This window comes from Megalobrama amblycephala, linkage group LG15, assembly GCF_018812025.1.
Source record: "Megalobrama amblycephala isolate DHTTF-2021 linkage group LG15, ASM1881202v1, whole genome shotgun sequence".
Classification (NCBI taxonomy): domain Eukaryota; kingdom Metazoa; phylum Chordata; class Actinopteri; order Cypriniformes; family Xenocyprididae; genus Megalobrama; species Megalobrama amblycephala.
The window spans coordinates 12,929,329-12,957,203 of NC_063058.1; the positions used below are offsets into that span (position 1 = coordinate 12,929,329).

Consider the following 27,875-nt stretch of genomic DNA (forward strand, 5'->3'; position numbering starts at 1 on the left):
GGAGGGCAGTAATACACTTAGCAGTGTCTACACTGCTGGAATTCAAATAGAGAAGAAGAAGAAGAAGAGAGCTAGTTCAAGATGAGCATTTATGGTTAAAATGTATAAAATTTAATTGTTTTTTTTTGTTTTTTTTAGAAAATGAGCGATGGTTTCTCTAGATAAGACCCTTATTTCTCATCTGGGATCGTGTAGAACGCTTTGAAGCTGCAATGAATCTGTAATTTTGACCTTCAACCTTGTGGAGGCCATTAAAGTCCACTATATGGAGAAAAATCCTGGAATGTTTTCATCAAAAACCTTAATTTCTTTTCAACTGAAATAAGAAAGACATGAACATCTTGGATGACATAGGGGTGAGTAAATTATCAGGAAATTTTATTTTGAAAGTGAACTAATCCTTTAATTGTGCTCTGACACTTTCAGAACCCAGCGACAGATGAAATATAATATGCATTTCTGTTCACATTCTTATGTAGATTATGAAAGGGGGATGAAAGTACAGTCCATTTAATTTGTTATAAGGTCACGCATAATTTTTGTCTTCCGCAGTATTTTCTCCACTGGAAATGATTTGTAAAGGTTAATGTTTTATTTATTTTTTTGGCTAAATAATTGTAACCCACTACAACAGTTCTGTCCCTCATTTTCATTCAAATCAAATACAAGAAATTGTCCAAAAACGACTGTTCGCCTCTCCTTTCGTTCCAAACCCGTGTGACTTTCTTTATTCTGTGGAACACAGAAGGAGAAATTTAGCAGAATGTTCACACAGTCCTTTCCCATACAATAATTGAAACTTTGCAGCTGATGGTAAAGGAAAATCTCAAATATATGAAGAACTTGGATGTCTTTGTCTCTTTGAGCTGCTGATAATCTCAGTGTGGGAGGGTTTCATATCACTGATTGGCTTCTGCTCTCTTCAGAGGGGGGAAAAATGAACCAGAACCGGAGCAGCCGGTACCCCGGAAGGTGGCGATCCGCAGCGTCCCTTCAGCCGACGACATCGACCCCGACGTTCTGGAGAGCATGCACTCACTAGGGTGCTTCCGTGACAAGAACAAGCTGATGAAGGATCTATTATCTGAAGAGTGAGTAATCGCACACTTATCTAGGATTAAAGGTGCAATATGTAATATTTTTGCAGTAAAATATCCAAAAACCGCTAGGCCAGCGTTATATATTTTGTTCACTTGAGTACTTACAATATCCCAAATGTTTGCAACCATTTGTAAATCGTGAGAAAATTGCAATTTTAACCAAGGCTCCGGGACGTGTGAGGAGTCGTCTGTCAATTGCGTCATACCCGCGTTACCCTCGGTTTCCACTTTTATTTTGTAGAAACCATGGAAACACCAAAGACGCTTTAATATATTACACATTTTAATAGGCAAGGGAACAACTGTTTTGATATATTTATAGACAGAAAACTAATTATTGTTATATAGCTCAACGCATTTGTCTTATTGTTTAAATCAATTTTCTTGATCTTTTGCGAGTACCATGCTTTACCGTGAAAACACTATTTTGTCAAGTAGCTAACATAGCATAATCAGATACAGCTTTATTTTTAGTAACAGTAATACAGCATTTTCTCCATCATACAATACGTTTTAAAATGAATTGCATGTCATTTATCAACACAAGCCATCCAATATTTAATATATTCTAAAATTGATCCATCTTACTGCAGTGTGTAACAGTGTCTCACAGCAGCCGCCGAGTGAACACACAGAGTAACGTTATAACATCATTTTCAACACACTCAAATGTATTTAATATGATAAACAGAGCTGCGTTACCTCATACTCATTTACAGGAAAAGCGGAAGCAGCGCCGGCGACTGTGTCATAACAAAAGTTCAGCTGCTCGTGAGGTGTGTGTTGCGCAATCGCTCCAGCTCCTCGTTCAGCTCCACAACACTCGCTCCTGCTCTGCTTCATACTACAGTAACATTAATAATCTTATCCATGAACATGATTTCTTCCCGAGTCCTATCCCGATTATTTTGCACTGTCCGCTGAGGTGAAGACCAGATGTCCCAAGATTCCGCTCTCAAACTTGGCGTCATCAAGCTACACCTTTGTTTTGAATAGGCTTCTAGCAACCTCTAGTGGACAGAATTATTACATACTGCACCTTTAAAGGTGCCCTAGATTATGTTTTTAAAAGATCTAATATAAGTCTAAGGTGTCCCCTGAATATGTCTGTTAAGTTTCAGCTCAAAATACTCCATAAATTTTTTTTTTTATAAAATTTTTTAACTGCATATTTTGGGGCATCATTATAAACGCGCCGATTTTATGCTGCAGCCCCTTTAAATCCCGTGCTCTCCGCCCACAGAGCTCGCGCTTGCCTTAAACAGTGCCTTAACAAAGTTTACACAGCTAATATAACCCTCAAAATGGATCTTTGCAAAGTGTTCGTCACGCATGCGTCGGATTATGTGAGTATTGTATACTGTTATATTGTTTACTTCTGATTTTGAATGAGTTTGATAGTGCTCCGTGGCTAACGGCTAATGCTACACTGTTGGAGAGATTTATAAAGAATGAAGTTGTGTTTATGAATTATACAGACTGCAAGTGTTTAAAAATGAAAATAGCGACGGCTCTTGTCTCCGTGAATACAGTAAGAAACGATGGTAACTTTAACCACATTTAACAGTACATTAGCAACATGCTAATGAAAAATTTAGAAAGACAGTTTACAAATATCACTAAAAATATCATGATATCATGGATCATGTCAGTTATTATTGCTCCATCTGCCATTTTTCACTATTGTTCTTGCTTGCTTACCTAGTCTGATGATTTGGTTGTGCACATCCAGACGTTAATACTGGCTGCCCTTGTCTAATGCCTTTTATAATGTTGGGAACATGGGCTGGCATATGCAAATATTGGGGGCGTACATATTAATGATCCCGACTGTTAAGTAACAGTCGGTGTTATGTTGAGATTCGCCTGTTCTTCGGAGGTCTTTTAAACAAATGAGATTTATATAAGAAGGAGGAAACAATGGAGTTTGAGACTCAATGTATGTCATTTCCATGTACTGAACTCTTGTTATTTAACTATGCCGAGATAAATTCAATTTTTCATTCGAGGGCACCTTTAAGTCTTGTTTTCCACAGAAAAATTGATAAATAGTTTTGTTTAGAATTAAAGAGGTTGTATGTAAAATTAAATGACCCAAACTCTTCTCCACAATCCAAAATCCACCTTGTCTTGCACAATTAGGACTAATCCTTTTATTATTTCTTTTTTTTTTTTTCTATTACCTTTTCCTGATATCATTAGTTTTATCTTTATATCTTATGGATGTATTAAAGACAGTTCAATCTAGAAGGCAGCAAAGGGCAATTTAGCCATTTTATTTCATTTTCTAAGGTGCTTATTTATATATTTGAAACATGGCTATTTCTCATCCCCTGTTTTATCAGTGAAAATCAAGAGAAGATGATCTATTTCCTTCTGTTGGATCGTAAGGAGAGATACCCCAGCCATGAAGACCAGAACCTTCCTCCTCGCAATGATATCGGTAAAAAATAAGAATTCAGATCTCAGATCAAACCAAAACAGAGCTAATAAATTCAGAGAAGTACCAGGTTCTTTTGTACAATTGAAGTCAACATGAAATGAAAAATAAAAAAAATAATATATTTATTAATAATTGACTGGTCTTACTGTGCAAAAGATGAACACTGCCGTTGGTGTGAACTGGTGAGTTAGTTTCTGTGTGTGTGTGTGTGCAGATCCACCACGGAAACGCGTCGACTCGCCCATGCTGAACAGACACGGGAAGAGGAGGCCGGAGAGGAAGTCTATGGAGGTGTTGAGCGTTACGGATGGAGGTTCACCTGTACCGGCAAGAAGAGCCATCGACATGACGCAGCATGGACAGAGGTGCAGAAAACACACGTACTACTTATATTCTCCTTTTTCTTTCATCTCTATACTTTTCATGATGACTTCCATTGTATGTTTAAAAAAACTTTTTTGCGTTAATTAACAGCGTGTCACGAAAAGTTACATTTACCAAAATAACATGTAACATAAAACACAACTGATAAGGGAAAAAAAAAAAAAACTAAGAAGAAACTGAAAACTGTACGTTTAACACAATTTTATTGCAAAATTGCATTTAGATCTCGCCGTTAAAGGGTTAGTTCACCCTAAAATAAAAATTTAGTCATCAATCAGTCGCATGTAGCACAGTGCTCATTCAGTAAATGCACAGGTAAACAGATGTTTTGAGTCTGGATTAAAAAATATCCCGCTCACACTCGTCCATATAATGGCAGTAAATAGCGACCAGCATCAAGCTTTTAAAAGAAGACTCATAAGGATCATAGAATGATCCCATGTGACACTTATTGTATTTTCCAAGTGTTTAGAGGGTATACAATGTGGGTTTGGTGAAAAACAAACCGAAATGTAATGTATTATTTAACGTAAATATTGACCTCGACCGTTGGTCTTAAAAAAAATCTATATAAAAAGCCTGTACTGTACCATTTGAAGCATTTGATGTCTTAACTAGAGTCTGTGAGCAATCCTACTTTATTTCTACCTATTCTAAATTTTACGAATAATTCAGTATTTGCCTCTTCAGGGTTTCTTGTTGTCTTACTCAATACTCAAAACAAAATCTCAAAATAGAAGAATCTTTTTTTTTTTGGTTTTGTTGCGCATTTGATGATGCATCGAGTGCAGGCCGTGTTCTCCGGTGAGATTTTCTAACTAATTCACAGTTCAGGAATTTTTCATGGCCCCTCTGGCTATTTGTCATTGCGTTTGGTTTGAGAAACGCAGCTGTAAGGCAAATACTGTCAGAGGCTTGAGAAATTATTCCTGTCATTCACCTTCATCCTGTATTTCACTCCTTTTTTCTCAACGCTACCCTTTAAGACCTCATTTTTCATGTGACGCTTCAAATATCGGGCTTGGAAATTCTTCTAAAAAGCTATCTGAAAATAAAAACGAATGAGAAAAACACTTCAGTAACCAACACCATTGAAAAAGCCAATACCTCACACTGTCTTTTATTCTTTATAGCCGGTTAGTTCAGTTCTTTGTTGTTTTGTTCAGAGACTCACTGTTGCTCACTTTGTCTCCTGCTGCAGTAAGAACGTGTTCAGTAAAAGCTTGGATATCTCGGATGCCAAACGCAAACCAAAGAGCAAAGAGGAAAGGTACTAGCAGACCCTCTGACCTTCGCATAGTTCACAGAGCTTTAGTCATCAAAGATGCAGAGATGTTTTTCCTGTCCTGAGCTTTCCAACAAGACCCTTTTACTGACCTGCACTGCATTAGAGGTTCCTGGCTTCTGTCTTCAATAATAATGTGCTGAAAGAATGATTTTGTAAAAACGATTTTGACACACTGTGGGGTTGGTTGGTGTTACGATCTGAGAGTTTGGAGTTTGAACAAAAAAACATTCTGAATGACAATTAGCATACTTCTACTAAATATAAAATGAATGTAATGTGTCGTGATGGTAAAGTGTGACACTTTTTTTGAGCCAATTATTCAGTATTAGGACAAACTATGTTGCTATAAATGGCGTCTTGATACGATGTCGGAGTACTTTCTCAAAAAGAGCGAATCTCACAAAACGTAAGGATCAAGAAATATAATTCAATTTTTCACTAAGTATAAACAACTGAAAAAAGTGGGGGAAAAACTCTTAATGTAGTAAGACAAAATCTACTTATATTAAACACATTTGGTGCTTCAATATCTTATACAGTGCTGCAAGTTTATTTTAACGAATTTTAGATATTTTAACTGGAAAACAATACAAAATCAGATCTGTTATAATTGTTTTGCAGTACAACTTTAAGCTGCTATCAGATGTTATACTATAGCAAACTGGTTTTATGATCTGGCGCAGTGTTCTTTTAGTATTTTATGTATATATATGTATGTATATATATATATATATATATATATATATATTTCAGCAATAACAACATTGATCTGACATGGATTTTTTTTCTTCACAGAATTCAACGTAAAATATAATCCACCTCGTAATTGTTTCATGTAAGGGCTAGAACTAGCACTTAAGCTAAATGGTCGTGACAGTTCACTCAAGTTATGCTATTTCTGTTGCTCAATTTAATTCAAAACCTCATTTAGTGGATCTTTTTTTTTTTTTTTTTTTTTTTTTTTTCGATTGTATGTGGGTTATTATCATAGAACCAGGCTGAAAATATATTATTTGTAGCATGTTATACAATGTTAAAGGCTAGCACCTGCTTAGATATAGATATAAATACATTTTATTAAAGGGATAATTCACCCAAAAATGAAAATTTGATGTTTATCTGCTTACCCCCAGGGCATCCAAGATGTAGGTAACTTTGTTTCTTCAGTAGAACACAAATGATGATTTTTAACTCCAACCGTTGCCGTCTGTCAGTCGTATAATGCATGTCAATGGTAAAAAAATCTATGAGAGTAAAAAAACATGCCCAAACAAATCCAAATTAAACCCTGCGGCTCGTGATGACACATTGATGTCCTAAGACACAAAACGATCGGTTTGTGCGAGAAACCGAACAGTATTTATATAATTTTTTACCTCTAAAACACCACTATGCCCAACTGCCCTGCGCATCCGGTTAGTGAGGTCTGAACGCGCTCTGACAACGGAAGTGATGTCTCACACTCATTGAAGCAAAGCGCGAGACATCACTTCTGTCATCAGAATGTGTTTTCTGACCTCACCAACTGGATATGGAGGGCAGTTGGACATAGTGGTGTTTTAGAGGTAAAAAAAAAAATATATAAATACTTTTCGGTTTCTCGCACAAACCGATCGTTTCGTGTCTTAGGGCATCAATGTGTCGTCACGAGCCGCAGGGTTTAATTTGGATTTGTCTGTGCATGTTTTTTTTTTACTCTTATAGATGAAGTTCCCATTGACAAGCATTATACGACTGACAGACCGCAACGGTTGCAGTTAAAAATCATCATTTGTGTTCTACTGAAGAAACAAAGTCACCTACATCTTGAATGCTCTGGGGGTAAGCAGATAAACATCAAATTTTCATTTTTGGGTGAACTATCCTTTTTAAGATTAAATCCATTTAAATTGTAAATGTGACAGAATACATGTTTATATATGACTTATAGTACACAGATTGAGTCAAGGGCCCTCCAAGAATTCTCTTTGGATTTCACAGATGTATATCATGAAATTAACTAGCTTACAGTATAAAAAAAACCTTCGGTATATCCAGTGTTGTTCCATCTATCTTGAAGCATCATCCTGCAGCCAGAGCAAAAATGAACTCCACCTCTATTTATTTTAGCCTCCGCTATCTTTTTCTTCACTACCATTTTTCCACGTAAACTTTGAACCCTCACCTTCCACTGTATAATAACAAAGTAGGTCTCATTCCTCCAATTCATTTCAAAACCCAATTTCATTACACTCTTTTCATTCCCACTCAAATGGCCAGACGTATCTGATGGCAGGATTGAAATGGGGAATTGACGGGAGATGACCTGAGACTGACATATACGCCACCTGAGGATTTCAAAATGATTGCGTTTCAAAAGGAAGCAGCCGCATACCTGAAGAAAGACGAGTCTAGCTCTGGCCTGCTGCTTACTGCATAATATACACTGAATAGTCCTTATTTTAAAAAAATATAATAATAATGTGAAATATTACTGTGCAACAATAACATTTGGATGGAAATTTCTGGATTTTTTGTCATTACGTATGTCCCATGGCCATTATGAAACCAGTTTTTATACAATTTTATCGTCAAATAAAAAGTGTTATTTTGCATTTTTCATCCTTCTTATATAAAAAATGTAACTGTTGGCAGTGGAATAATGAGATAAAATGTTGAATTCTGATTTATTTGTCAAGTTTGAGATGTTCAGGGGAAGATGTTCTAAAATTACCAAAAAAAAAACCCTCTCTACATGACATGTGTGATGGAGGAATTCCTTAAAATTGACAGTGTGAACACTAAGCGAACCGGGATTGAATGTATCATTTTCTTTTTTGATCTGGATCAAAAGAACCAAACTACAAGTGTGAACACAGAGTAATTTAGATCCATATTTTAGCTATGATTTTAGATGGCGTTACATTGTATTAGTTATAGACAACTCATCTTTAGTGTAGGTCTTGGAGTCTTTTTGACATTTTGAATTTTTTGTGTTTTGTTATTCAACATCCTAAAAACAGTGCATTTTGAACTAGAAGCGACCTCAGAAACAGACTTTCTGTTGCATCATTTGTGTTTTTGTGCTGTTTATTGACTTTAAAAGGCTTGAGATCAGTGTGTGCCAGAGAAAAAAAAGAGACTTTGAAATGTAATTTTTAAAAGCTGGATCTGTGTGATGAAGCATGTGGGAAGGAGTGAGTTTTTTGAAATGGAAAGTACACAAGGAAAAGATGTGAGTTGTTATGTGGTTGTCAATTTTGCAGTTAAAAGCATGTTTACAGTAGTCAGTTAATATCCTAATTTATTTTAGCAAATTGGTTTACTTTAAAAAAAAAAAAAAAACTGCTTCCAAAAATGATTCACTGATTCACTAAATTTATATATTTTAGTGATGATTTATCTGTAAACAAAGATTTTAATGCTCTGACTGCTGCGATTAGTCACCACCTAATGCTCTTCATGTCTAAATATAGGATTAACATTTTATTCATTTCACATGCTGTTCTAAGTATTTTAGCATTAGCTGAGTTCTGTCTACCCATTTGACAGTCATCATAGCCATCTCTATTCACTTCCTCTAGACACCCACACATGAGAGATGCCACTCATTAGAAGGTTTCAGCCTAGCCTATTGATTTAAATATAGTCTCAGGTCATCTCCTGTCAATTCCCTCTTTCAATCCTGCCATTGTCTATTTTCAACCCTCATTTTGACCCTCTGTCTAAAATGATCCATTTTTAAGGAGCGGCTCCTTTAAGGCTTGTAAGTAAAGTTACAGACAGAGCATTATGAAATCATTTACTTACAGTTTGTGATGCAGCTTCTGTCAGATCCAATACAGCTGACTGCTTCATCTGTCAACGAAGGTTTCTTTGCAAACTCTCCATTACATTCTGACTCAATTACAAATCAATCTGTAGTCAAATGCTCCGAACAAACATATAATCCTCTGACGTTATTACAATTTCCTGATAATTTACTCACCCCCATGTCATCCAAGATGTTCATGTCTTTCTTTCTTCAATTGAAAAGAGTTGAGTTTTTTGAAGAAAACATTCCAGGATTTTTCTCCATATAGTGGACTTCAATGGGGATCAACAGTGCAGCTTCAAAGGGTTCTACAGGATCCCAGCCAAGGAATAAGAGTCTTATCTAGCGAAATGATCGGCCACCCCCCCCCCCCCCCCAAAAAATAAAAATGTATATACTTTTTAACCACAAATGCTCATCTTGCACTAGCTCTGCGATGTGCATTACGTAATCTCGTTGGAAAGGTCACGCGTGATTTAGGCGGAAGTACTCATTTTCCCCTCCAACTTCAAAATTCATCCGACATTGTTGTTTTACCTTTTTTTTGTAAAGGCCGTTTGACTTGGTCTTTGCATGTTCGCTTTGTAAACACTTGCTCGGTACTTCCACCTACATCGCGGTTGACCTTTCCAACGTGATTACGTATTGCGTGGCGCGTTGCAGAGCAGTGCAAGACGAGCATTTGTGGTTAAAAAGTATATAAATTATTATTAATATTATTTTTTTTAGAAAATGACCAATTGTTTCACTAGATAAGACTCTTATTCCTCGGCTGGGATTGTGTAGAGCTGCATTTAAACTGCAATTTGGACCTTCAACCCATTGAACCCCAGTGAAGTCCACTATATGGAGAAAAATCCTGGAATGTTTTCCTCAAAAACCTTAATTTCTTTTCGACTGAAGAAAGAAAGACATAAACATCTTGGATGACATGGGGGTGAGTAAATTATCAGGAAGTTTTAATTCTGAAATGAACTAATCCTTTAAACTGGACGCGTCAAAGCGAGCATTCTTTACTCTTCCATTTGTCCTGTTGTTGACAGACTCAAGCGCGTGGAGACATCTGTATACTGTATCCAGTGTAGACAGCTGCAGTGATTATAATGAGTTCTGTTTGCTTTCCATCCGGCGTAGGGTAGTGTCAGCCGTTAAGCGACTGAATGCCAGTGGGAGGGTCCTATGGTGCAATAACTATTGTCGATGTCTTGCTCTGGTGGCAGACATATGCAAATGTATTTGCCAGTATGATGCCACAAATCCCGCATTATCCAAACGAGACGTTTTTGGAGCTTGATTAAATGTTTTGTTTATGATGAGAAGCTATGAAACTTGCAGGATGTTTTAATTGTAAGGCCCCTTAAGGCAGGAACACACCAAGCTGACGGTCGGCAGTCGGGCAGTTTTTCTTCGTCGGCCAACTAAGTTTTCCCATTGGTTCCGCACCGTCGGCTGAAGTTGGTCCTCGTCTGCCTTTTTTCAGCCGATTCGAAATGTTGAATCGGCGTCGGAGCTCGTCAGTCCGTCGGGCCATCTGATTATTCTGATTGGCTGCTCAGCTACTGCCACCTGCTGGTACGGAAAGGCATTTCATCTCACGCAGGCGCAGAACTGACGTGCTACTTGGCCGTCGGCTGTTTAGCGTCGGTTTGGTGTGGCAGGGCAATTTTGGACACTGACGCTGCCGACGTGAGCCAACCCCACAGTTCGTTTTCGTCGCCCTAGTTTGTCGGTGTTCACTTGGTGTGTTCTGGCCTTTACATGTCAAAAGATCAAAGCAAATTTGATTTCCCATGACATGACCCCTTTAACCTTTATCTTGGTCTTTTTTCCCCTCTCTCTCTAGTGATCTTTTTTTCTTTTTTTTTTTGAGTCTCTCGCTCAGAACATTGAGACTCTTGCTGACACAACTGCATGTTCTGTTCTTAGTAAAGCTTACCCTGATTTTTCGGACATAGGGACTCAGATTAGACCGCTCTCCGGCTCAGTGCTTTAGGGCCGAGGGTGCTGCTTTTATCCCAAACAGACCTGACAACTGACCTGGATTAGAGATCCAGAGAGACAGAAGGACACAGATCAAGATTCAGAGTGACAAAAGTGATAAGAATGTGGAGAGAAAGACGAGATGAAAGTTGTTGAAGCCTGAGACCACTTTGAATATCATTTATATATATAAATATCAACTATTTATATATATCAAAGTGCTTGGAGTTTATATATTAATAAAACTAAAATACAGTATGCATTGTCATAGGAACAAAAATATATTTTATACATTCAAAAGTTTGGGGTCAGTAAGATTTTTTTATTCTTTTAAGTCGTTTCTGTTGCATAATGTAAAATACTATTTTATAACTGATAATAAAAATATATATGGCCAAATAAAAAAAGTAAAAAATAGACTAATAAAGCTTGATTTGCTTAATCTCTCGAAATGAGAGGTCAGTTTTGCTTCCCCTGCATTCCCCTTATGCACCCTGTTCTTACTTCCTGTCCCTTCTCAGCTGTAAGTAGCGTCTCACCGTGTGTGTTTTATGGTCTGTGTCCACACAGGTCACGGTCCATCAGCGGCGCGTCCTCTGGTCTCTCCACCAGCCCTCTCAGCAGCCCTCGGGTGAGTAAACCCCGCCCCCAGCACGCCTGCTTCTGTCTGTCCGCCAATCAGCACGCATCTGCTCAATCACCTTCATGGCAACCATCACACACTCCGTTACACTGTACATACTACATGACTGTGATTAGTGATATTTCTATAAAAAAACGAATTTGGATGGTTTTCTTGGCTGTGACATTTCAAAGATGGACTACACTATGGTACACTACCATATAGTAGATGATATTAGCAAGCAAAGTGCTCTTGATGCAAACTCTTTAGAAGTTTGTAGGTGAATTTAGTGCTTTTTATTGGGATGTGCAAAACTATTTTTTAAAAACCCTTATGCAGCAGTCATGAATGACTGGAAAGCTCAAGAAAATGAGCTGGCCATAGGTGTAGGATCTCTGGAAATAGCATTCTGGCCTCTGGCAAGCAAAGTAAACAAGAAAGGAAAGAACGCAAGAGTGAGTCGTAGAAGAAGAAAGCAGTTTTTGTTTCATGGAGATATATTCTTTCATCCTATCTGCTGCTTTCTGTGTCTTTCCACTATAGTGGAAATCCAGCTCAGGGAACGCTGTAGAAAATCCCACTCCTCTGATTAGCACAGAAGCTCTTGTCTAAACTTTTCCAGTTGACTTGTTTAAGACAGCTCACAGATTACTGAGGCCTTATCCTAAAGCTTGGCAACGTATAGTTCCGTTTCCAAGTGGAAATTGATTTGGAAGTTCACTCTAAACCTGTATGTCACATGAAAATTGAGGATTTTGAAGCCAATCTTTTCATGTTTGACATAAATTAGGTTAATGTACTGCTTGTTACTTTTGTGTTTTTGTTTGCTTTGATTACTTTGCTGGATTCCAGCTGTGAAGAGACGATTAGTGCTTGAAATATTTCTGCAACTCGGTAGCTTTTGTGTTTCGAGATTTGAGACATTCATATTCAGACTCTCAGAAGCTTTGGAGGGTTACGAATGATTCAGAATGTGGACGCAGTCAGGCCTTGCGTTTCTTTGACGTTAGTTTGTTAATAGATGATTGAGTGCAAGTTCAAATTCATATGGGTCAATAACATTTCTCATCTTTTGTCCTATATATTAATTTATTTAAAAATACATTGAAATACATTATTGAAATACATTACAAATACATTAAATACACCACTTCTATGATGAATCTCTATGAATTTTAAAGTCAAAAATGACAGGGTGATGCAACTGTCCTGATACCATAATGAAAGTGAAAAAAAAAAACTAATCAAAAGAATCTTGTCTTAAATATAATATGATCTATAATCTTGTATTCTAAGATTACTGTATCATCTAATAATATTTTAACAAATCTGCTTCAGTGCTTGTTAGCATTGGGAAAACTTTAAAGTTATGTGGTTCAACCAACAAGCCGAAACCTACAAGAGGACTATAGAGAGGACTCCAGTAATTTCTTATGACTGTGTGTCCTGGTCACTCACATGTTTTACACTGAAAAAATATTTAAAAATTATCTGTACTCTCACATATATTTGGAGTAAAAGAAAATTATACAACTTTTTGCTTCATGGCTACACCTTATGACATTTTTAGGGTTATTAAATTTAAACCTTTGTTGAAAATGGTATAAAAGTTTTTCAAAACTGTATGAAACTATCATAATTAGTACATTTATATAAGAATATGTCTATATATACATAATATGTCATTGACCCAGATGCTGCAAATGACATTGTCCACACCTCTCATACATGATTTCTTGTTTGATATCCAAGTTGCTCATTTCACGGAAGAAAATTTGCTGTTTAATCCCTTTTTATTTTCCCATTGGCAGCTTTCTTTTGTGTGCCTGAAAAGACTCTTGATTTGCTCTTCACAATGGTCTTGTTGCATCTTTCGCTCACCTGTCTTGGCTAACTGCATGATTCTTTTGTTTCTTCTCCATCACCATGGATCCCTTTCCTCCCTAAATTATTCCTTGCCTTTTTGTGTTTTTTTTTACCCTTGCTGCTTTGTGACTCGTGCCTGTATATCTCAATGTGTTCTGCTCTGGTTCTTGACTTCCCCTAAAGCCTGTCCGAAAGTTTTGTGTCCCGCCTCAGTCCGCTGAGCTGCTCTTGTCCCCCAGTTCCAGTATCACCGACTCCCTAAAACCAAACTCAGATCAAAGTGGGGCAAAACCCCTAACTTCTAACTCCCTAACACCAAACTCTATATCTGAGTCTCTCTTGCCCTGCCCAAAGACCCAAACTCTTCCAGCCAAACCCAAAGACAAGCCCTTACAGTCCGCCCGATCAAACCCTTTACCTGAAACCGAGCCCGAACACATTTTGACAGCCAAGTCAGAACCTTCGACTCCATGTCAGCCTCAAGCTCCCTGTATACCGGGCAGCCCACTGGTGCGGCGGGCGACCCCAGCCTCCATCATTCCCCCTCAGCTCTCAGTCCCTTTTAGGCCTGTTGTCCCTCTTTCCCCCATCCGTCTACACCACTTCCACCCTGTGCCCGGCTCTGACCACACCACCAAATCTATCCCTACCATACAGGTGACCCCCCACCCCTCTCCAAGGGGCAGCCCTATCCCTACCCCCAAAGGAACACCTGTGCACACGCCTAAGGACAGCCCAGCAGGAACGCCAACCCCTACGCCACCCCCCAGCCCCTCCATTGGGGGAATGCCCTGGAAGACTCGCCTCAACTCCATCAGGAACAGCTTCCTGGGCTCGCCGCGCTTTCACCGCAGGAAACTGCAAGGTATCTTGACAAATTGGTGGATATAGTATACAATCTACAATCCGTCCATCCATCTGTTCTCCAAATCACTTGTCCTATGTAGGGTTACGGGGATGCTGGAGCCTATCCCAGTGTCTCAGGCAAAAGGCAGGGAAACAACCTGGCGAGGCTACAATTCATGATGCCATGAAATCAAAATTAGTTTTTTCTTCTAGATTTGAGACTAATCTAGATTCTAGTTAGCATATGTACACATTTAAAATGTACACCTTTTCTCTTCTGGAAAAGAAAACCAAAGATGTTATGGACATAATTTTGTTCACAGGAGTGTATACAGATTCTTGTCCAATATGAGAATGAGAATGCCCCACCCCCTTAATTCTAAATACATTCTGCCTCAAACTAGAAATAGAAAAGGGTTGTGAATCTGTCTTCTGCTTTTGTCAGGCTGTAGCATAAACTAATCACTACTGGCTATTTGAAAACAGTCCTGTCCCAACTTACTGTTTCAGCTGGAAATAAATCGTCAAAGGAAAGAAAATTGTTTTCCTCTCTTCTTTAAATAGTTTCATAGGCATCTTTAATAAACTTGCTTTGCTACTGGCTCAGTAATAGGTCACCAAGAGAATGATTTTGGCTAGTTCTTTCAAATCCGCAGTAAATGGAGTCACTCTGCATTGAGTCATTATAGACCTGAAATAAAGCTCTTACCTCCTCCAGATTGACTGGATCTGTTTCATGGCTTGTTGTTGCTAAATTGTCTCATTTACATATACTGACTGTAAACTAATATTAAGCCTGCTGCCATGGTTACCACCTCACGTTGTTTCAGTAGCATCAGTTTGCATTTCTAAATACCTTTTACTGCATGTGACCCCTTAATGATCCAGTCTTATTGGTGGCGTAATTTTTAATCACAACCTGAGACAAATACTTACAAACGATGCTCCTTTGCATGCAACTATAGGCTCTAATTATGTATGTCCTACATAGTGAGATGATGAATTAAAGAACTTTTTCAAAGTCATAAGACCTTGATGAATGACAAAAACTGAACATGCTAACATCCTTGCTTTATTCTGAACAGTTCCCACTCAAGAGGAAATGTCCAGCCTCACGCCAGAGTCTTCCCCAGAGTGAGTACACACCCTTTTATATCTTTATAGATTTCTCTTTGACTTCTATTGTCTTTTCTTTTCAAGAGAATTATTGGCAGTCCTAGGCAACTTACTGCTGGGGGGAGGGGGTTCATTTATATACAGTTCTGTCAAATCGATTAATCGCGATTTAATCATCTAACATAAAAGTTTGTAAATATTTATATTATGGCTGTGCGATTTAATCGTAATTGATTTTTTCAATTTCGGCTTCCAATGATTACGAAAACAAGATAATCGACGTAAAATGATTATTGTGCCACTGCCGCATTCTGTCCACCGCACCATCACAACGGTGCGCTTTCGTTCCTTCCTAAGCGAAACTTGACATCCAAATCAGCCGAATAAGTGTGTTGTAAAATGCAGTGTGCTGTTGCTAAACTGCAGGATTTGCTTGATATTAAACTGTGTTATTAAAAGTGCATTAAGCCGCAAAAGAGATTCCCTTGGTGGCTTTCTGTGTGTGCACACCGAGATGCCTTCACACAAAAATGCTGAAATGCCGTTTTGGTGAGTATCCCCGTAAACACAGTCGGTAATGACTTAAATGAATGTAAACAGTTGAGAAAGAAAACACATGTGTAACAGTATATTGGATAGCCTAATAAACCTGCTGCATTATTGTTAATCAAACAACAAAAGACAAAGATAAAATCACTCACTGCTCTTGAATGAATAACTTTTGTTGTTATAATAAGGATTAGTCTATATTTAATGTATACAGCAGAGTTATTTTACATTTGATTACTTTATTCAGTTTCTATTGTAGGCTATTACTTATCTGAATACCATTGTTAGTACATCTTCCTAAAGAACCTAAAGCACTCTTTATTTAATTTGTATTTTTGTTTAGTTTTATTTGTCCATTAATTTTTGTCTTTTTTCTTATTGTATTGCTGACTTTTTATTTGTCTTCTGTAACTGTTTTGTGGACCTTTTACTTACATTAGCTAACCTAGTATTAGTTTTTGCTGAAGTATCAATAATTTTCTAGAAATAGGCAAGCATAAGGATTTGAGTGAGTTTGACAAGGGCCAAATTGTGATGGCTCGACGACTGGGTCAGAGCATCTCCAAAACTGCAGCTCTTATGGGGTGTTCCCGGTCTGCAGTGGTCAGTATCTATCAAAAGTGGTCCAAGGAAGGAACAGTGGTGAACTGGTGACAGGGTCATTGGCGGCCAAGGCTCATTGATGTACGTGGGGAGCGAAGGCTGGCCCGTGTGGTCCGATCCATCAGATGAGCTACTGTAGCTCTAATTGCTCAAGAAGTTAATGCTGGTTCTGATAGAAAGGTGTCAGAATACACAGTGTGTCGCAGTTTGTTGCGTATGGGGCTGCATAGCTGCAGACCAGTCAGGGTGCCCATACTTACTCCTGTCCACCACTGAAAGCGCCAACAGTGGGCATGTGAGCATCAGAACTGGACCACGGAGCAATGGAAGAAGGTGGCCTGGTCTGATGAATGACGTTTTCCTTAACATCGTGTGGATGGCCGAGTTTGTATGCGTCGCTTACCTGGGGAACACATGTTCCTGATGTTGTGGCCTCTTTCAGAAGGATAATGCACTCTGCCACAAAGCAAAAATGGTTCAGGAATGGTTTGAGGAGCACAACAACGAGTTTGAGGTGTTGACTTGGCCTCCAAATTCCCCAGATCTCAATCCAATCGAGCATCTGTGGGATGTGCTGAACAAACAAGTCCAATCCATGGAGCTCCACCTCACAATTTACAGGACTTAAAGGGTTAGTTCACCCAAAAATGAAAATTATGTCATTAATTACTCACCCTCATGTCGTTCCAAACCCGTAAGACCTCCGTTCATCTTCGGAACACAAATTAAGATATTTTAGATTTAGTCCGAGAGCTTTCAGTCCCTCCATTGAAAGTGTTTGTACGGTAGACTGTCCATGTCCAGAAAGGTAATAAAAACATCATCAAAGTAGTCAATGGAATCAATTCAATGGAATCAATTCAATGGAAAGGATTCCGGAAGAGAATACAATGCTGAATAAAGTCATAGTTTTTGTTATTTTTGGACCAAAATGTATTTTCGATGCTTCAAAAACTTCTAACTAACCCACTGATGTCACATGGACTACTTTGATGATGTTTTTATTACCTTTCTGGACATGGATAGTCTACCGTACATACACTTTCAATGGAGGGACAGAAAGCTCTCTGACTAAATCTGAAATATCTTAAACTGTGTTCCGAAGATGAACGGAGGTCTTACGACATGAGGGTGAGTCATTAATGGCATAATATTCATTTTTGGGTGAACTAACCCTTTAAAGGATCTGCTGCTAACATCTTGCTGCTTAACATCTTGGTGATACCACAAAACACCTTCAGGGGTCTAGTGGAGTCCATGCCTCGATGGGTCAGGGCTGTTTTGGCAGCAAAAGGGGGATCAACACAATATTAGGAAGGTGGTCATAATGTTATGCCTGATCAGTGTATTTATTATAGTTATATTTTAACTTTCTACAGTATAAATTATATATACATTTTATTTAGTCCCTTTATTAAGCTGCTGTCATCATGAGGACCACTTGGAGGTCTCTACAGTGTAGGTAATTTCAGATTTCATTATCATTATCTGGATTATTTTCATTTGGTTTCCATGAACATGCTATAGAGCTTTTCCAGGTTACCATTAAGACAGTTTTTTTGTTGGAAACGCCACAAAATGCAGCTGCCAGGAAACATCCTCTGAAAAAGAGGAATTGTAGACCTTGAACAATACTTACCCAACAACAGTGTTGATGTAAAACCCCCTCAGCACTTCAGAAATCATTGTGAGTTATGTTTGCCTCTGTTAAACCATTTAGTCTGTTTTCCACTCTAATGGAAGCTCAGTCATATCTTTCTCCCACTGAGGTGGGTCTCACCACACAGCAGACAGCAGTCACAAACTCTCTCCCCCACACGGAGTGATGCCTCATCCTCTTTTGTTTTCTATTTTGTCTTCCATAACTTATCCGCCTCTCTCTCGCTTTCCGCGCCAGCTGGATAAGCCGCGGCACTCTCTGCTTTCTTTTGTCATCGTCTGCTATAAATCAGTTTCTGGAAGCTAAGTTGTGAGCGACTGTGCTTTGTTGATACACAACAGCGGCGGACTGAAGCTTTTTAGAGCTAGAATGATGTTTAGACAGACAGTTATTCCTTTATATGCTAAAACAAGACCAATTTACAGCTGCTAGTTTAAACACCAGGGGTTTGGGTTGATTTGCCATCAACAGAGATGCTTTGAGACCTAACTGCAGCAAAATTGCAACAGTTGTTTAACAATACTTTCACTAAATATTGGTTACAAATGCATATAACTGCAGCTTATACTCTGAAATGTACCATAGCAACATGCAGAAATATACACTGCCTGGCCAAAAAAAAAAAAAAAAAAATGTCGCTGTTTGGATCTTAATAGGCAAATATTTAATCTATGAATGAATCATTATTACAGTGATTATCATGTTTCTAGCTTGTTATATGTTTGGCAATGTTTCTTTTAACCCTTAAAGATGGAGTGTGTAGCTTTTCAATTCAATAAAATTCAATTCAATTCACATTTTTTTGTATAGCGCTTTTCACAATACATATCATTTTAAAGCAGCTTTACAGAGAATGCATGTCAACATTACAATTTAGAGAATCTGGTATTGGAGGTGACTGTCCAATGTATGTGGTTTCAGAAATGTACATATACATATACTTGCATTTTGTACTAATTGTAGCTTGTTTATTGAGGAAGAAATGATAGATAGCACATAAATATACACAGTACACACACATATATTATGTAAATGCAAACTTTTATTTTGGATGTGATTAATTACGATTAATCGTTTGACAGCACTCATTTAAACCTGTGCAAATAGGATGCATCTTTTATGAAATTTACAGAAATGCAACAGTTGATGGGTGTTAATGGCTAACAATACATATTCCTATCATTAACTCAAAGATAAATAGCCTACTCCAAACAATTTATATTGTAGCCAAATTAAACTCAAAGGTCTGCTCTGAGAAGAAAACACTAATACTTTAAAGAGATCAAAGCAACTTGTACGCCACTAAATATGTGGATTCTTAAATTTACAGTCTCCTCCACAAATATTAGCACCCTTAGTAAATATGAGCAAAGGCAGCTGTGAAAATAAATCTGCATTGTTTATCTTTTTGATCTTTTATTCAAAAAAATTACAAAATTCTAACCTTTCATTGAAGAAAAAGAATTGAAAATGGGTGGAAAAGCTCATTATGAAATAAATGTTTTTCTCTAGTTCATGTTGGCCACAATTATTGGCACGCAATTATTGCAATGTCCTTTTCCCAAGATAACAGCTCTGAGTCTTCACCTATAATGCCTGATGAGTTTGGAGAACACCTGAGGAGAGATCAGAGATCATTCCTTCATGCAGAATCTCTCCAGATCCTTCAGATTCCAGCTCCATGCTGGTGCTTCTTCTCTTCAGTTCACTCCACTCATTTTCTTTAGGTTTCAGGTCAGGGGACTGGGATGGTCATGGCAGAAGCTTCATTTTGTGCTCAGTGACCCATTTTTGTGTTGGTTTTGATGTTTGTTTTGGATCGTTGTCCTGATGGACGATCCAACCACTGTCCATTATTGGATTTCTAGCAGAAGCGGTCAGGTTTTGATTTTTTATCTGTTAGTATTTGATAGAATCCATGATGCCATGTATCTGAACAAGATGTCCAGGACCTCCAGCAGAAAAATAGGCCCACAACATTAAAGATCCAGCAGTATATTTAACCGTGGGCATGGGGATACTTTTTATCCATGTGTGCACCAAACCCATCTGGTGGGTTTGCTGCCAAAAAGCTTTTTTTTAGTTTCATCTGACCGTAGAAGCTCGTCCCATTTGAAGTTCCAGTCTTGTCTGACAACTGAATATGCTGGAGTTTGTTTTTGGATGTGCAAAGAAGGATTTTTCTTGAAACCCTCCCGAACAACTTATGGGGATGTAGGTGCTGTTTGGTAATTTTTTTAGGCTTTCTGAGACTCAAGACTCAACTAATCTCTGCAATTCTCCAGCTGTGATCCTTGGAGAGTCTTTGGCCACTCAAACTTTCCTCCTCACCGCACATTAGGACAATTTAGAGACACATCCTCTTCCAGGCAGATTTGTAACATCTTTAGTTGATTGAAACTTTAGTTGATCCCTGATGGTGGAAATGGGGATTTTAAATGCGTTAGCTTTTTTCTTATACCCATTTTCTATTTTGTGAAGCTCAATGATCTTTTGCTGCACATCAGAACTATATTATTTGTTTTTTCTCATTGTGATGAATGATTAAGGGGATTTGGCCTTTGTGTTCACACATATTTGTACTCCTGTGGATCAGGAAGTCATGGCTGCACAATTTCATGCTCCTAGTCACCCTGGTGTGCTAAAAAAAGTAAATGTGAATGGGAATATACTTCAGAGATATTTTACTTAGAAGAATTTCTAGGGATGCCAATAATTGTGGCAAACATGTATTGGAGAAAAACATTTATTTCATAATGAGCTTTTTTCCCCCCATTTTCAATTGTTTTACTTCAATGAAAGGTTAGAATTTTGTGAATTTTTTGAATGAAAGATCAAAAAGATAAACAATGCAGATTTATTTTCACAGCCACCTTTGCTCATATTTACTAAGGGTGCCAATATTTGTGGAGGGCACTGTATATCACAACAAATGATGCATTTATATTTTGGCTTTTATTAAAAAAAAAAAAACATTCAGGGTGAATATGTACAAGAGCATCTTATGGACTTTTTTACGACTTCATTACATTTTTCTCACAACCATCAATATGACCTCATGCAAAGTTCATCTAGTTAATTTGTGGTAGATGCTCTGCTGTGTGCCGATCTTTCATATAGTCCCTTTTATGAATTATTCAATATCAATTTATTTTGCATAAGCACCATAGGATCTATCTTATTCTGAGCTCTGATAAGGACTGATCTTGTATCCCCTGAAGACTTCATAAAAAGTTAATGTTTTGTCTTTCTCTCGCTCTGCAGACTTGCCAAAAAATCTTGGTTTGGTAACTTCATCAACCTAGAGAAAGAGGAACAGATCTTTGTGGTTATTAAGGACAAGCCACTGAGCTCTATAAAAGCCGACATCGTCCACGCCTTTCTCTCGGTAAGCAATCTATTTTGCATGGCTCCACTCCAGTTTCATTCCTCTGTTGTGAACGACAGCTATGAATATTTGAATATATGCTTCTACGTTCTCTCTATCAGATCGAAAGACTTTCCTCATCGCAACAGTTTTGATTGGCTTGGCCGGAAGCTTGTGTTTTTACATTTGCAAACACCTTTCTGATTTGTGTTTCATTTCTATAAAATGCTAGTCTGTGATGTTTCCATCCTCCCCGTGGCTGCCTCTTTCATTAGAGGTCAATGGAAAATCAACACAGGGCATGAATCATTAGCATATAGATGTTGTGCCTCGAGAGGTTTGTGGGAGTTTAGTGCGTCGTTTAGACCTGCAAGTGGTTTAAACGTCTGCTTAAAAAGTTGCTTGTCATGGTTAGTGATGTTTTCCTCACCTTTAGCTAGACAAAAGCCACACTTTTGCAAATAATTTCCATAGAGGTTCTTCGTAGGTGCTTCCAAATATGTAAGAGTGAATCGATCCTTACCTTTCTCTTTCCTCAGATTCCCAGCCTCAGTCACAGCGTCGTCTCACAGACGAGTTTTAGGGCCGAGTACAAATCTACAGCCGGCCCCACCGTCTTCCAAAAGCCTGTTAAATTCCAGGTAGACATCACGTACACTGAGAGCACCGCGGCCACCAAGGAGAACGGCATCTATTCAGTCACCTTTACTCTGCTCTCAGGTAACCACAGCAACCGCAATCAACCCCGCTAATCAAGCCCGTTGAACGTGAGTGTAGTTTGAAAACCCGAAAATAGCTGTGGATAAAAGTGAAAAGGGGGTTATTTTACCTTTCTCCATGATGTTGAATTGTATTTGGGATGATTACACTAAATTTGTCAGAATAACCTACAAGAGTATTTTTAAAAGGGAAAAAATCCCAGGTAGAGCACAGATTGGGTCAAATTGGCAGTATGGCTGCATGATAAATGCTATATATATATATACAGTGGCAAAAAAAAGTATGTGAACCACTTGCAGAATCTGTGAAATTGTGAATAATTTTAATAAAATAAGAGGGATCATACAAAATGCATGTTATTTTTTATTTAGTACTGTCCTGAGTAAGATATTTTACATAAAATATGTTTGCATTTAGTTTACAAGACAAAACAATAGCTGAATTTATTAAAATAACCCCATTCATAAGTATGTGAACCATTGATTCTCAATACTGTGTGTGGTTACCTGATGATCTATGACTGTTTTTTAATGTTTTGTGATGGTTGTTCATGAGTCTCTTGTTTGTCCTGAACAGTTAAACTGAGCTCTGTTCTTCAGAAAAATCCTCCAGGTCTTGCAGATTCTTCAGTTTTCAAGCATTTTTGCATATTTGAACCCTTTCCAGCAGTGACTGTATGATTTTGAGATCTGTGTTTTCACACTGAGGACAATTGAGGGACTCAAACACAACTATTAAAAAAGGTTCAAACATTCACTGATGCTCCGGGGTTCAAGGGTCCAAGGGTTCAAATATGCAAAAAATGCTTGAAAACTGAAATTTCTGCAAGATTTTTTCTGAAGAACAGAGCTCAGTTTAACTGCTCAGAACAAACAAGAGACTCACGAACAACCATCACAAAACAAAAAAACAGTCGTAGATCATCCAGGTAACCACACACAGTATTGAGAATCAATGGTTCACAAACATTTGAATGGGGTCATTTTAATAAATTCAGCTATTTTTTTTGTCTTGTGAACTAAATGCAAACATCTTTTATGTAAAATATCTTACTCAGGACAGTACTAAACAAAAAATAACATGCATTTTGTATGATCTCTCTTATTTTGTTAAAATTATTCACATTTTCACAGATTCTGCAAGGGGTTCACATACTTTTTCTTGCCACTATCTTGATTTTTTTTTTCTGCTTTTTGACGAGTTTGTATCTCGATATTTACGTATTTGCTCTGAAATAGCTTATTTAGGCTATTTTTTTCAGTCATATTTAGCCATAATTTTGACTGAAAAGCCTTTATTGTCAAATAGATTCAAAATGTTTAATGTAAAAAGTTATACATTTAAGTATAATTTGATGATAATTTTTATTTATATTCACCAATACATAGTTACTATACAAGAAGGTTAAATTCTGTTTATTACTCAAACATTTTAATACTTGAAAAATGCCATGGGGGAATATTTTTAAATGTGATAACAGCCATCAGGTAGGATAAAAAATATTACTTTGAAACAATTTTCACTCAGAAACTGCTAGTTAATTTTACAATTACAAAGAAATGGCAAGTAACATTGAATTAAACATAAAATTTTGAAGTAGAAAGACTGAATTAGTATTTTCTAATAAAAGCGTAGTCTAATGACATTGGGTCTCATTCACTAATAATTATTTGCAGATTATTTGTATTTATGCGCACATGAGAACTTCTCACAAAAAATTTCTGACTAATCCACTGCGTATATACGTATATACTGCCGTTCAAAAGTTTGGGATCAGTAGGATTTTTCATTTTTAAATATATAATGAAAAATAATTAAGAAAACACATTTATGGTATATATTTGGAGCATTTCAGTATGAGAAGTTATAGATCAATTATGATTTGTTTGTGAAAGCATTTGTATGGTTTCAAATTGCGTGGTTAGTGAATGACACCTATTATCTTGAGGAAACTTGGAAAAATAAAAGGTTAGAGATATGTGTGTATTTTTGTATCACCAGTAAAATCATCACAAATATTGTAAATATTTAATGTAAAGCCCATTCATGACAGTGTACACTTTGGGCCCTATCATACACCCGGTGTAATGTGACACCAGGTGCGACACAAGTGTTTTTTGCTAGTTTCAGCTCAAGCAGTTATCATTTTCACCTCCAGCGCCCACGTTGTTTAAATGGCAAATGCACTTGCACCCATCTGTGTGTTCAGGTGCATTGTTGGCGTGTTGCTATTTTGAGGCAACTGAATACGACTGTGCCATTGACCAACAAAAACCTGGTCTAAACTCAATGGCACAGTATTTTTTTATTTTTTTATTTAAAGGGCACGTTAGAAAAATGCACCTATAGGTGTGTTACACACACAGAGATGCACAGCAGAACACAAACATGCCAAATATTAAAAATAAAAGGATTACAATGTAAAAGATTATTATTGTGTACATAAAGATAAAAATGCCTACATGTCATAATGGATAGTCATTGCATGTATCAGAATTACCTATTTGCAGTAATAACGAATGAAATTGGCTAATTATTTGACCAATCGTGGCAATACACACATGTATTTAAACTGACTCATCAGGTTGAGGGTGTCTATATTCCAGCATGTAAATGGCAATCTGCCATGGTGCAAGCGTACCTGGCTTTTAAAGGGAATGAGAGATGAGACTCTGAATAATTTATTGCATGTTACACCCAAAAGACACCCTTGAACCATTAAGACAACCCTTTTGGACCATGTGCGTGGCACGCTGACCATTTTGTCCATCGCTAAACTAGCAAAAGTGGATTCCGACACTCCTTAAGCACCTGCGCCATGTGCTTCAGACCATGCGCTTAGATCGTTAAAATAGGGCCCATAGTCTTGAGAGAAATTTCCTTTCTGCCCTCAAAGGAACAATCCTTAAGGTGTGGTCACATTTGGACAAAAAAAAGTCTGTTGTCAATAGTAATAGATATGTATGAAGCACTGCTGACACAGAAGTCACTTTCAAACCAAGCAGCTTCCTGTTGGTCAACGCAGCAAATTTACGAATTTCGCCCTCACACGAAACTCCTGAACACGAGATTCCTAAAATTACAGGATTTCTGGGCAATGGTGCATGTGACAGCACCTTCAGAAACATTTCCATTTAATTCTCAGATTGAGCCAAATAACCTCTTACACACACCAATTATCCCATCATTATTATTTGTAGAAATATTGGCTAATGCATCATTCTCCTTCATTTTCTTCCGTTAATATTCATTACGTCTCCACATAATAGCGCTAATAGCCGCTCTTTTCCACTGTAGTGTGGATTTTAAATAATGTTGTTGTCCACCTAGCTGAGATAAGGAGGACTGCAAGTTAGAAGTAGTTTTACAATAAAATCATAAACATTACAATCAGATTCCTAAAGGTGCAAACCAAGTGGCATGAATGAGGTCAACTAGACACCTCTGTATTAAGGAAACCCCTGTCCCAACTTCCTGTTTCAACCTGTTACACTTTATTTAAGGTCCAAGTCGGCGTTTTAAGCGGGTGGTAGAGACGATTCAGGCGCAGTTGTTAAGCACACACGACCAGCCAGGGGTCCAACAGCTGTCTGGTGAGTATAAATCCCCTGCCCCTTCCCCCATTCCGACCCGTGCCCCACGTTCCCTCTCATGCCTGTTTATACCCCTCCTCCATCATGCATGTCCCCCCACCCCTCGTCCACAGCACACCGCAGCACAGCATCACAATATTCTTCACATGATCCCACCCTAAAGCAATCCCTGTAGACGCCAGAAGAGATGGGGAGTTTTACAATTCTTGGTGATTCCCTTTGGCCACACCGCTGCTCCCATTTCTCAGACGACATTAATGGTAGAATTCCCTGACAGTTCTCCAAACGTAGGCACCTCAGCTTCATGATTTCTAGTTTTGGGAGACTATGTCCTTGTTGGGTGATGGATCTGGGCTGGTAATGTAAAGGTTTTTGGTATAATTTCAGGTCAGAATAACCCCAAAACCGAAGTCTTGCTCTGACACAATCAGTTTGATCAGGCAGCTATTGTGTTAAACCAAAAGAAACAAATCAGAGACATTACAATAAAATATCAAATATATGGGAAAATATTTTTTCACTGTATACCTTCTAAAACCTCAAACTATTCAGATATTCAAGGATGAACAGCTGATTATGTGGTTCATCAGAGGAGAAAAGAAAAGAAAAGCCACTTTTTTCCATCCTAATCTTCGTTTACCCCGTGCACGTCCTCTCTTCTTGACACATGATAATATTTGACTGTGTCCCAACCATCTCCCTGATAACAGCTCCACCTACTGGTCTGATAGATGAACAACAACATCTTATAGACAAAACCAATACATACCAAACTTTTCTGGTTTTATCAAATGCACACCAACACAGATTGATTCAGTAATTCCTGGCAATGGAACTCCAAGGTTACTGTATTTATTTACTGTATATTTAGCAACGTTGATGCCTTTCCTGTTATATGTTCAACAATCAAAGGTTCTGTACATGTCTGAACAAAAATTGAGTTATGAAAAAAAAAATCTCTTATGTTAACCAAAGACTGCATTTATTTCATCAAAAGCATAGTAAAAAAAAAAAAAAACCTAATATTAAAATTTAAAATGATTGTTTTCTGTTTTAATATATATTGAAATGTAATTTATTCCTGTGACATGATCCTTTAGAAATTATTCTAAGATGCTGATTTGGTGCTCTATTATTATTTTCATCATTGTTAAAAAAAATATATTGAATATAATGAATAAAATATTGAATACTGAATCTAAAAAATGCTAAATATTTAAGCATTTTTGCTAATGGTTTTTTTGGACCCCACTATATATGTATAAATATTAGTAATAGTAAAGGGTTAGTTCACCAAAAAACGAAAATTCTGTCATTAATTGCTCTCCCTTATGTCGTTCCACACTAGTAAGACCTTAGTTTGTCTTTGGAACACAAATTACGATATTTTTGATGAAATCCAAGAGGTATATGACTCGTCCATAGACAGCAATATAATCAACTACTTTTAAGGTCCAGAAAGGTACTAAATGACTCGTATGGACGAGTCATATACCTCTTAGATTTCATCAAAAATATTGTAATTTGTGTTCTGAAGATGAACAAAGGTCTTACGGGTTTGGAACAACATGAGGGTGAGTAATTAATGACAGAAATTTCATTTTTGGGTGAACTAACCCTTTAAGTAGTATATCATAATAAGAGGGTGAAGTAGTCATCAACAGTGTTTGTTACTGCCACTTTGGGGAGATTTCAGGGAGTGTTGGGCAACAGGAAGACATTCCAGATCATCGCAAGAGAGTAGATCCTCCCTTTTTCTCCTCCTCTCGTCCTTCTCTGTTCTTACCCCAACACTGTCTTTCACTGCCTATCTCTCTTTCTCCTTCCCTTTCGCTTAAACATGTCACATTCATTGTGCTCCATGTCTCATTCAGCGCTGTATGACTCACTGTGGTTTGAACGCACTACAGCACTGCACAGATGAATGGCACATACTCACTGCAGT

At 37.7% G+C, this 27,875-nt stretch overlaps 1 protein-coding gene across 6 annotated transcripts in view; it reads left to right on the forward strand.

Annotated features, from left to right (window-relative positions):
* brsk2a (BR serine/threonine kinase 2a) overlaps window positions 1-27,875 on the forward strand; it is a 282,035-nt gene that overhangs the window by 245,939 nt on the left and 8,221 nt on the right. For 4 of the 6 annotated variants that reach the window (XM_048158768.1, XM_048158769.1, XM_048158772.1 and 1 more), the window contains 10 exons: window positions 927-1,091; window positions 3,446-3,543; window positions 3,758-3,908; window positions 5,129-5,197; window positions 11,559-11,619; window positions 14,134-14,341; window positions 15,408-15,456; window positions 21,515-21,638; window positions 22,157-22,337; window positions 25,841-25,930. In XM_048158768.1, coding sequence (XP_048014725.1) covers window positions 927-1,091; window positions 3,446-3,543; window positions 3,758-3,908; window positions 5,129-5,197; window positions 11,559-11,619; window positions 14,134-14,341; window positions 15,408-15,456; window positions 21,515-21,638; window positions 22,157-22,337; window positions 25,841-25,930 — 1,196 coding nt within the window. The remainder of the gene's footprint in view (window positions 1-926; window positions 1,092-3,445; window positions 3,544-3,757; window positions 3,909-5,128; window positions 5,198-11,558; window positions 11,620-14,133; window positions 14,342-15,407; window positions 15,457-21,514; window positions 21,639-22,156; window positions 22,338-25,840; window positions 25,931-27,875) is intronic. The other 2 variants (XM_048158770.1, XM_048158771.1) reach the window with 1 other exon arrangement.